Raw genomic sequence first — 10,742 nt, 5'->3', positions numbered from 1 at the left:
CATCCACCGTAGGAATCAAGACGAGGTTTGTATCAATCCATTCGATTAGACCGTACGTAGTTGTAGGTTCACCACATCGGATTCCCGGACATCAACACTTCTCTAACTTGTCGTTCCCGACTCTTGTTCCTTCGACTCTTCTCTCGAATCTCTCTCGCCCGTTTACTTTTATTGTTTAGTTTAGTTATTTTACTTGTTTGCTTTATTCTCTTATCAGCTTATTTAATCAAAACCCTCGTTTACCTTTGTTTTTTCTCCTTTTAGTCTAAGTTAGCGTTTAATATCTAGATCGAGGGATAAGACCCTTCGATATCCAAACTACCTTCCTATCCTTGGATCGATCCCGGCTTTGCCGGATTACTACTTGATACCTCCGCTTGGGTGTGCAACCTTTTCGGGTGCATCAACTTCCTACCAAAGTCTTAGGCAGCATATCTCCATTCGAAGTTCTATTTGATAAGTTGTTTGATTACTCTCTTCTTAAGGTGTTTGGTTGTTCTTGTTACCCACATTTAGCTGCATATAGGGATGATAAATTAAGCCCCAAAGCTACTCAATGTGTTTTTCTTGGTAACAACTTATCCTTCAAGGGTTATAGGTGCTTGGACTTGGTTTCTCACAAAATATATATGTCAAGGAATGTGGTCGTTTCATAAATGAGTTCCCTTTAAGACCTTAATTCAGCCTCATACGGATGCAACCCCTAAGTTTACATCATATCTTCGAGTATTTGAATTTCCATTGCCTTCTCTGAGCGGCTCTTGCTCATGATGAGGTAAGGTCTGATGCTAGTCCTACCATCTCACTGAATAGTCAATCACTTCATCAGCCAACTCATGGTATGCCTACTCGATTGAGAAATGGTATAGTCAAACCAAAGTACATTCCTGATCATATTACTCACTTCATTATAAGACGCCCATAACATACATACTTCTTTTTTATCTGTTCTGAATCAGTCTCCATAACCAACTTCATTTAAGCAAGCCATCTTGAATCCACATTGGTGTCAGGTTATGAATGAGGAGTTCTCTAGCACTCCAACACAACCAGACTTGGTCTCTGGTTCTTGCTACAGATAACATGAATGTATTGGGTTGTATGTGGGTGTATAAGGTAAAATACAGATCAGATGGACAAATAGAGAGGTATAAAGCCAGGTTGGTGACTAGGCCTGTAAACGGTAGCTTATCGGATCGGATATAGGCATATCCGTATCCGAATCCGATAAGCTATCCGAATATCCGTATCCGATAATTATTCGACGGATATTATAAATCAATATCCGATATCAGAAACTTTAACAAAATTTCAAATTTTGCCTTTAAATTTTTAACCATTAGATCTAAATAATAAATCTCAACCATACATTTTATATATTATTATGAATAAATTTAAATTTTTATTATTTTTTTATATTACTTATCGGATGTGGATATTTATCAAATCGAATATTAGTGTATCCGTATCCGATATCCGATAAACAGATATCCGATATCCGAAATTTCGGATACTTTTGTAAAATTCGAATACGGATGCGGATCGGATGTCGAATATTCAGATATCCATTGACAGGCTTATTGGTGGCTAAGGGTTTTCACCAACATGAAGGGTTGGATTACACTGCAACCTTTCAATATGGCCCTGTGTTGCCACCCAAGTGAGGTGGACATCTTCGTCGCTAGATGGATTATGGGAAGTCCACTGTAAATCAGAGATTTGTAAACCTAAACATACTACTGTCAAACACACCAGCGGCCAACGAAGGAAAAGCATGAAGGGAAACTGGTTCCTCGTTGCCACACCCAAGGGAAAACCTTGGTGTCTATCTAAGTTCCCCCCGCCGGATTTAGGGAAGAGGGACTCTCCAACATAAAAGAAAAGGAGAAACCCCTCTCCCGAAGAAGAGGAATTTCTCGTTTTGATCTTCCCTTATTTTTCTTATTTTTTTCCTTCTTTTTGAACAATTTACTTGTCCAGATCAATGCACCAATCAAGAATGTTTGTGACTTGGGTTTATAAAGATAGTGTGAGCCTATATAGCTTTACTTAAAACCTCTTATAAGAGGAGTTCTAAGGTAGCCTTCATCCCTTACAATAGGCACTCTCACAACCTTGATTTTCATGTGAGAAAGACTCCAGGGCCGGCCTTACCATTTACGAGGCCCAAAGCCGTTTATAAATTTGGGACCCTTAGTTCCTTGGAATGTTTTATGAAAACTTACAAAAGGAAAAAAACACTTGCAGGGAGTTGAACTTGTGTCTGTTGGGATGCAGAACAGTACATACACCAATCCACTAACTTCCCTTTTGTGATAATTGATGTAAACAAAGAGTAAATAACTGATAAACATTTATTGGGAGGCCCTTCACAATTGGAGGCCCAAAGCCACCGCTTTGGTGGCTTTGGGCCAGGGCCGCCCCTGAAAGACACTATGAAGATACAACCCCAATTGAATAACATTAACCCCGTTTCAACAAAAAAACATTAACTCTTCGACCAGAAAAAGAATAAGAACATTAACCCTCGTAATCACAAAACTTAAGTCGTTAAAACATATCCTAAGGAGCCTTAAATCCCATCAAAACTATAATTATTTTTGTTAACGGAAGTTTTATAGGAATTGTCCAAAACTCGTCAAAAAATTGACCAAATATTATTAGAGACAATGCCCATATCTGAGAGTGTCTGTCACCTACTTCTTTTTTTCCAGCAAAAAGTCAACGACCGGAGTTTGTCCGACAACTCCGACCGACGACCTGTCGACCTTAATTTTTTTCCTTCTTCTTCTTCCTTCGCCGGAGAGTTTAGAGAGAGAAAAGATAGGAGGAAAAAAAGAAGGAGAAAGAGAAGGAGAAGGAGATATATAGTGTATAACTGTCTTTCTTGTCAACAACTGGTAACCCAGTTGGTTAGTGAATCTACTCCGCTATGCGGAGGTCTCAAATTCGATCCCATGGAAGTGCAAATCCATGAATATTGAACTTGAGTAAATAAAATGGTTTCTGTAGACTTTAGGCCATTTAATTTCGAAAACTTGGGTACAAATAAAGGAAAATTTTATATGCAATGCCCTTTATTGTTAAAGGCAATGTACTTTAAAAGAATGACTTGGTAAATTCATTATGAGCCGATTTGGTTAAAGGCAATGTTACTTTTGGTGTTAGTTCACCTACCGAGCAAAAAGTTGCTGGCCAGCAATCGATAATGCTACCTTTCTTCTTCTTCTTCTTCTTCTCTTTCCTTCTTCACCAACAAAAAGTCGTCGCCGGCAACCACCAACCTGCGACAAAATCTTCTCCCCTTCCTCCTCCTCCTTCTTCTTTGACCTTCAAAACCAACCAAAAGTTGCTTTTTGATTCAAGCAACAACTTTTTCTAACTAATATATTATTAACAAAATCATCACCTTTACAATATGATAAACCCAAATAGTATAATTTTAGAAGAACAAAACACAAACTTATATTGATGCCATAAATTCCAAATTGAAACCTTAAGGTTTCCTTATTCTCCTTCCAAAAACGAGAGCAAAAACGAGTTTAATTAATTGTTCTTATAATCGCTCCCTGTTGCAAGAAAATAGTTGGAGATGGCGAGTGGCAGAGGCGGGGGAGACGAGAGAGAGAGAGATTAACTCTTTGATCTGAGCTTAAAAGAGAGAAGGTGATAAGGGTTTGAGTTAGAGATATGAACAAGGTGGGAGTTTGAGGAGGGGGTTTAGAAGAAGCAGTAGAAGACGATAGAGAAAAAAAAATTTAGAAAGTGAAACGGTTTGAATGTCGTCTGCCGACAACTTTTTTGTCCGAGAAGAAGAAAAGTGGGCATTGCTTCAAGACCACATTGCCCCTAACCATTTGTGGGATTGTATTTAGAGAGATTGTCTTTTACAACTTTCGGCATTGCCTATAAAGTCTCCCATAACTATGAGAAGGGTAATTCATAATTATATTTATAATTTTGTTTATAATTTTTGGGTTCCGCTAGTCCAAAAATCTACACCTAAACACACATTTAGTCCACCCTAATATTAATATAGAATTTTAAGCAAAAATAACAATTATAATGGATATCGTAGTCCAAATTGATCTATCTCTATAGAAAAACAGATCTCTATCATTTCTATTTAATCATAATACACATTGTAACCTTTTATATAATAAAAAATCCACTTTTGAAAACCAATCCCCAAAATTCTCTTTCTTTTTTTTTTTCTCTGATTTTTCGATTGATTTTAAACTTACAATTTGTTTCGTAATATACACGTTATTTAGTATCAATTACGTATATTTCTACAACAAAACACATTTAGTATAGTTAAAGTATGTTTAGATGTCAAAGTTGCAGTGTTTTTCTGTTTATTGACTCTTGTTTTGTTTCATAAACAACGTATTATTTATTGTTAAAGTTTCATACTTTATTTCGTTTTTTTATATGTGTCATACATAACACATTATGTATAAAAAATGTTTCTTCTAAAAGAGAAAATAACTAAACTCTTATTTTCTGGGAAGATTGGACCTTAATCTCTTTTTGAATTTTATTTTGGGCCTAAAATCCGTGGACCCTTATATATTTACATGTAAGAAACTATTATTGTGGCTGGGGACCTTAATGAAGAGATGCAAACTATTGCTAGTGATGACAGATTGGGCAGGATCAGGATGAGGAGGAAATGATTGTGTTTTCTCTTTTATGTTCATTCTTCTTTTATTGTTTTTGTTGGTTGTTATCTTCTGTTGGGACTATATGTTTCTTTTGGGTTGCTTGAGTTTTTGTATAGGTTGGGCTTTGTTTGTCGGCTGCTTTGGCGGACTTTCTTCCCTTGTTAAAGTTCAGGGTCCCTTAAACCCTGCTGATTAATACAAAAAAAAGAAACTATTTTTTTTTTTTGTTGAAATAAAAAAAAAAAAAAAGAAACTATTTGGTAGAATTAAAACAAACCTAGGATGCCTCTTTTATAGTAAAATCATCCATCTCTCAAAATATAGAGCAGAGCAAAGCAAAGCAAGGTAGGAAAAACAGGTGTATGATGGGTGATGATAGGACGAAATCTTTACGCAGCGAACTGGAATTACCAGATGAGGTATGGTTAAAAATATTTAGGCAACATCTTGAAACGTATTCCGTCTTCCATTCAATTTTCAATTACAGACGTGTCTCAAAGTCATGGCTTTCTCTTCTTTCAAACCCTTGTCTTGTAAAAGGTTTACATCTTCCTCTTCATCCACAGTTAAAATTGGTGTTTGTTTATTCCTTTTATCCGTGCATGAACAGATTCAATTTTAAGTTAATTACTTATCCAGGTGGTGATCAAAATAAATATACATCTTTTTATATTCCCAGAGCTGTCGTATATATGGTGTGTTTAGCTTCAAGTAATGGTTTGATTCTAGGTCGTGACGATTACCTTTACTATGTCTTTAACCCACAAACTTGTGAATCAGTCATTCTTCCTCTGCCATCACTTTCCCTTCCTTCTTGGTCAGTAAAAAACCCACAAGACTATAGTCTTTCTTATGCTTTCATGACTTCTTGTTCTTGTTCTTCTTTAGTTACTACCACTTGTACCACCAAGTACACTGTTGTTCTTATACCCAATGATAAGAAGTCAACTACTAATACTCATGAGATTGAGATCTTCTCATCTGATGTGGGTAAATGGAAAATCTATCAACTTTCATGCCAAAAACAATCTAATCTTCAAACCTTCATGTTACCTTCTAGTAGAGTTGTTGCTCTTAATGGAACTTTATACTGGATTGAATCCCAAGGCAAGAAAATCGTAATGTTAGATCTCAACAACAAAAACAACAACAACAACGACAATGTTGATCGAATTGAATGCCAAGTAATTGATTTGCCGATTATTAGTATGGGTACTACTAGTTCTAAATTTACTTACCATCTTGGGAAGTCGGAAGGGTTTATTTGTTATGGCATAATAAGCGAAGAAGGACTGCTAAATGTTTGGAAGCTGCAGTGGGGAGAAGAGAACAAGTCCGACAGTGGAAGAGGATGTACTACTTGGTGTTTGATACACAAGGATATCGAATTAGATGTTAATAAGCCCTCTATGCGATTAAGTTTCAGTCCCGTTGATCTAAATGTTGTGATTTTGGAATGTTGTGGTAGCATTCACACATACAATATCCCAAGCAGAAATTCTATATCCTTTTCCTATCCTCCTCCCCATTCTTCAGAATGGTTTAAAGGCATTAAATTATCCTTAACCGAAACGCCTGAAATGTTTTTCTATGCTCCAAGACCGACAGAAGTACCACCACCCACTTGGCGTGAACCCGTTCTTTACGGCTGAATTGCTCTTCTATGCTCCAACACTTACAAAAGTTCCACCATCCACTTGGCTCATACTTGTTCTTTATATACAAGGCATTTGTAATGGGTGGAGAAGGAACCCTTCTGTAGTGGACATAGAGGATATACAATCTTATTTGTATGAGGATCCGACTTCAATTTTAAGGGGCGTCAAAATTAAGAACAAATCATCTCCATGAGGATCATTTGGAGAAGTATAGCTGCTGGCTGCAAACCTGTCTTAAATGAATAAATTAGTGTTTTATTGATAAGGCTGAATTGAGAACAACCCAATCTTCGAGAGACTGGCGTAATTGAATCGTGTTTACTTGAAGTTATTAATCTAGTTAACCGAATGTCAAGCACTGCAAGATACATTTATCTATACGATTTGATTTATTATTGTAATTATGCTACATTTGCATTAGATCATGATCCCCGTATAACTGCACCAAATTAAATTATTTCTAATCCTTGTTGCATCTCTGTTTGGTTAGTTTATTGTTTTATCTGGTTACTTATGATTGTACAAGAGTGTGTTCCCTCTGCTGGAAGATCGAACTTTTTGTTTGTTTCACTGTCCAGAGTAGTTGAACCTTATTATACTAAAAGGGCGTGCTTACAGAATGAGCGGGTAGAGTGCATCTGACTCAGTGGTTCTACTCTTGAATTAGACAATTTTGTTATTATTTGTGATCATCTATCTCGTAATCTTACTTGTGTTTTCTGTGTTTTCCCATGCAATATCTTGTGTTGAGAGTACTGGACACAAAAAATCTTCACAAAGAAGTGAACTAACACTGAATCATAAAAAATTAGAGTTGTTGGAAGGTGTCTCTTAGTGTTGAATGATTATACTCCACTCTTTTGTTGTTAACTTTGCTGCATAGGTGTTCTTGTATCATTAGTTGGTGATTTTGAGGGCTTGCAGTTTAAACGCATCCATTTGAAAAGGTTCATGAACCGAACTGCGAGTTGCACCCAAGTTTCAGAAATTGGTATTGGTTGGGAGCTCCAACCTGTTGTTGCAGACTCTCTCCCCTCACTGGTATAAGACATTGTCTTGTAAAGAATGGAAATAGTGTATTAATTAAAACTTATGAAGTCTTCTAGAGCTTCTAGGTTGATGGTGTCCTGGCTGAAACCAACAAATGCTATAATCAGTCTATGCTGGTAAGATATGTGGAAAATTTAGTAAGGATTTCGCATTGTTAAACAAGCATCACCTAAGGATTTGGCATTGTTAAACAAGCATCACCAGTTATATACATTGAGAAAAAAGCCAACCCAAGTTAAACGACACAATCTATCAATCATGTTTGAAACTTGTTTTCCTTTTTCCCCCTAAAATTAGTTCAAGTAGTATATATGACCATTCTTGGTTTCTTTTCTTCTTTCATTGAGTTCTTGGTTTCTAACGAGCTAATGTAACTTCTTCTCTCTATATTCTTAGGGAAGCATAGAGTTCCTTAATGATGAGCTTGTGAAGTTAATTGGGAAGGGAAGAGAGAAGAAGTATACTTCAGAATGATCATATACTTCAGAATGTGTTGGAGATTTAAGAAAAATAACAACTATAACATAAAGGATCTAACACCATATACTCAAACCAACTATCTTTCAATCACAAATCTCCATTCATCATAAACACAAACATTGTTGTTGTTCCTTTCATTAACAAAGAAAAAAGACATTAAAAAACATTAGATAATAGTCATAGATACATACCAATTAATTACTTCAAATTTCTTCACTAAGGATCTTCTCCAAAGAAAGCCCTAGTTCTTTCTCTCTCTAAGCTTACTCAAGTTGTAGACATTTCAATCTCTACTACCTCTCTTTAATTAATTTAAGGAGTCTTTTTCCTTCTTTGCCCCTTCTAGTTTGATAGACCCATTTACTCAAGCCCACATTTTATATTGGCCCAAAAACAAATTTGGTTTAAAACCACACTTTCAACATCCCCCCTTAAACCAAATTTCCATAGCTTCTCATACCTAACATCCACTTCATTCTTTCAAAGACATCGTGCTTCAAGGGCTTCGTAAATATATCGGCTATTTGATCTTGAGACTTGCAATACATCACTTCAATATCACCTTCTTTAACATGTTCACGAATAAAATGGTAGCGTGTATCAATGTGCTTGCTTCTTTCATGACAAACGGGATTCTTGGCTAAAGCAATAGCCGATTTATTATCAAGGAACACTTCGGTTGGACCAACTTGAGGGCATTGAAGATGCTTCAACATATTTCTTAACCAAATTGCATGACAAACCATAGAGCTAGCGGCTACATATTCCGCTTCACAAGTAGATAAAGTCACAATGGGTTGTTTCTTGGAAGACCAAGTAAATGCCGTGTAACCCATAAAAAATACAAATCCCGATGTACTCTTTCTTTCATCTAAGTCTCTACCCCAATCACTATCGGAATAACCAATAAGCTTAAAATCTTGTGCACAAGAGAAAAATAAACCATCATTGATCGTACCTTTAATATATCGAAGGAGCCTCTTTGCAACATTAAGATGAGATTCATCCGGTGTCTCCATGTACCTACTCACTAGCCCAACTCCATAGAGAATATCCGGTCTTGTACATGTAAGATAACGTAGACTTCCAATCAAACTTTTGAAATATGTAGGATCCACATTACTACTTCTTGTGCATTTTCTCAATTCTACTCCACTTTCAAGAGGGGTGTTTACCGGATTACACGACTCCATTTTAAATCTTTTAAGTACTTCCTTAGCATATCCACTTTGAGAAATAAATATTCCATTTTCCATTTGCTTCACTTCGATACCAAGGAAATGACCCATCAACCCAATATCGGTCATATCAAATTCCTTAACCATGGTCTTCTTAAACTCTTCAAATAGTCTTGAATCATTACCGGTGAATATCAAATCATCAACATAGAGGCAAACAAATAACATGCCTCCATCTTCTTTCATTTTCATATATAAAGTGTGCTCATGAGGACACTTTTCAAATCCATTTTCTTGAAAATACTTATCAATTCTTGCATTCCATGCACGTGGAGCTTGCTTTAACCCATAGAGGGCCTTCTTCAACTTATAAACTTTATCTTCTTTTCCCTTTCTAACATACCCCAAAGGTTGTTCAACATATATCTCTTCCTCTAGGATACCATTCAAAAATGCCGACTTGACATCAAGTTGATAAATCTTCCATGAATATTGAGCCGCTATAGAGATTAACAATCTTATTGTTTCCATACGAGCAACGGGAGCAAATACCTCACTATAATCAATGCCGGCTCTTTGCTTGTAACCTTTAGCTACAAGTCTTGCTTTATATCTTTGGACTTCTCCACTTGCATTCTTCTTTGTCTTATACACCCACTTTACACCAATAGGTTTATATCCCTTTGGCAAACTTGTCAATTCCCAAGTATCATTTTTTTCAATTGCATTAATTTCTTCATTCATTGCATTTTCCCATTTTTCTTCTTGGATGGCCTCTTCATAACTAATAGGATCACAATCCATGAGAAAACAACACAAGTTCAATTCTTCTTCATTATCCACGACTTCATAAATCTCTCTCAAACTTCTAGTTTTCATTGGACCTTCATTAGAACTTCCTCCCGATGATGAGGATGATGGGGATGAAGACGATGGTGTTTGTGGGTCTCTTTGAAATTCTCTTGGTGGTGCATCTTCTTCTTCTTCTCCTTCAAGCCTAAGTTCAACTTGAATAATTTCTTTTCCTTTCCATTCCCATGCCAAATCTTCTTCAAATACCACATCTCTACTAAAGAGCACTTTATTGGCAATTGGATTAAACAACTTGTAACATTTCATTTGCTCATTATACCCAAGAAAGATACATTTCTCACCTTTGTCGTCAAGTTTTGTTCTTCTTGCTTCCAGTATCTTTGCATAAGCAATACATCCAAATATCTTTAAATGAGACACACTAGGCTTGTAATAGCCCCATGCCTCTTGAGGTGTCTTCATATGAACACTTTTAGTGGGACATCTATTTAACAAGTATACGGCACATGCAACGGCTTCACCCCAAAATTCTCTAGGCAAACTTTTTTCTTTTAACATGCTCCTTGCCATGTTTAATATGGTACGATTTTTTCTTTCGGCTACTCCATTTAGTTGTGGTGTGTATGATGGGGTAAGTTCGTGAATAATTCCATATTCTTTACAAAACATATCAAAGTCTCTAGAAGTAAATTCCCCACCTCTATCCGATCTTAGTTTCTTGATAAAATACCCACTTTGTTTCTCAACCATATTCTTGAATTCCTTGAACACTTCAAATACTTCGGATTTATTTTTCAAGAAGTATACCCATGTTTTTCTACTATAATCATCAATAAAAGTTAGAAAGTAATTGTTACCTCCATTTGTCATTGGCTTCAATGGACCACAAACATCGG

At 36.2% G+C, this 10,742-nt stretch overlaps 1 protein-coding gene across 1 annotated transcript; it reads left to right on the top strand.

Annotated features, from left to right (window-relative positions):
* Positions 1 to 4,947: 4,947 nt before the first annotated feature.
* LOC147543685 (uncharacterized) lies at positions 4,948 to 6,791 on the top strand. Its single transcript, XM_086634865.1, has one exon. The coding sequence runs from the start codon at positions 5,030 to 5,032 to the stop codon at positions 6,317 to 6,319; it is 1,290 nt and encodes a 429-aa protein (XP_086490991.1). The 5' UTR covers positions 4,948 to 5,029; the 3' UTR covers positions 6,320 to 6,791.
* The last annotated feature ends 3,951 nt before the right edge of the window (positions 6,792 to 10,742 follow it).

The sequence above is a fragment of the Eschscholzia californica genome, unplaced genomic scaffold (assembly GCF_041429995.1).
Source record: "Eschscholzia californica isolate CP2 unplaced genomic scaffold, dmEscCali1.0.p SCAF_4, whole genome shotgun sequence".
Classification (NCBI taxonomy): domain Eukaryota; kingdom Viridiplantae; phylum Streptophyta; class Magnoliopsida; order Ranunculales; family Papaveraceae; genus Eschscholzia; species Eschscholzia californica.
The sequence above is the reverse complement of the archived record's forward strand: the minus strand, read 5'-3'. Positions and strand labels throughout refer to the sequence as shown.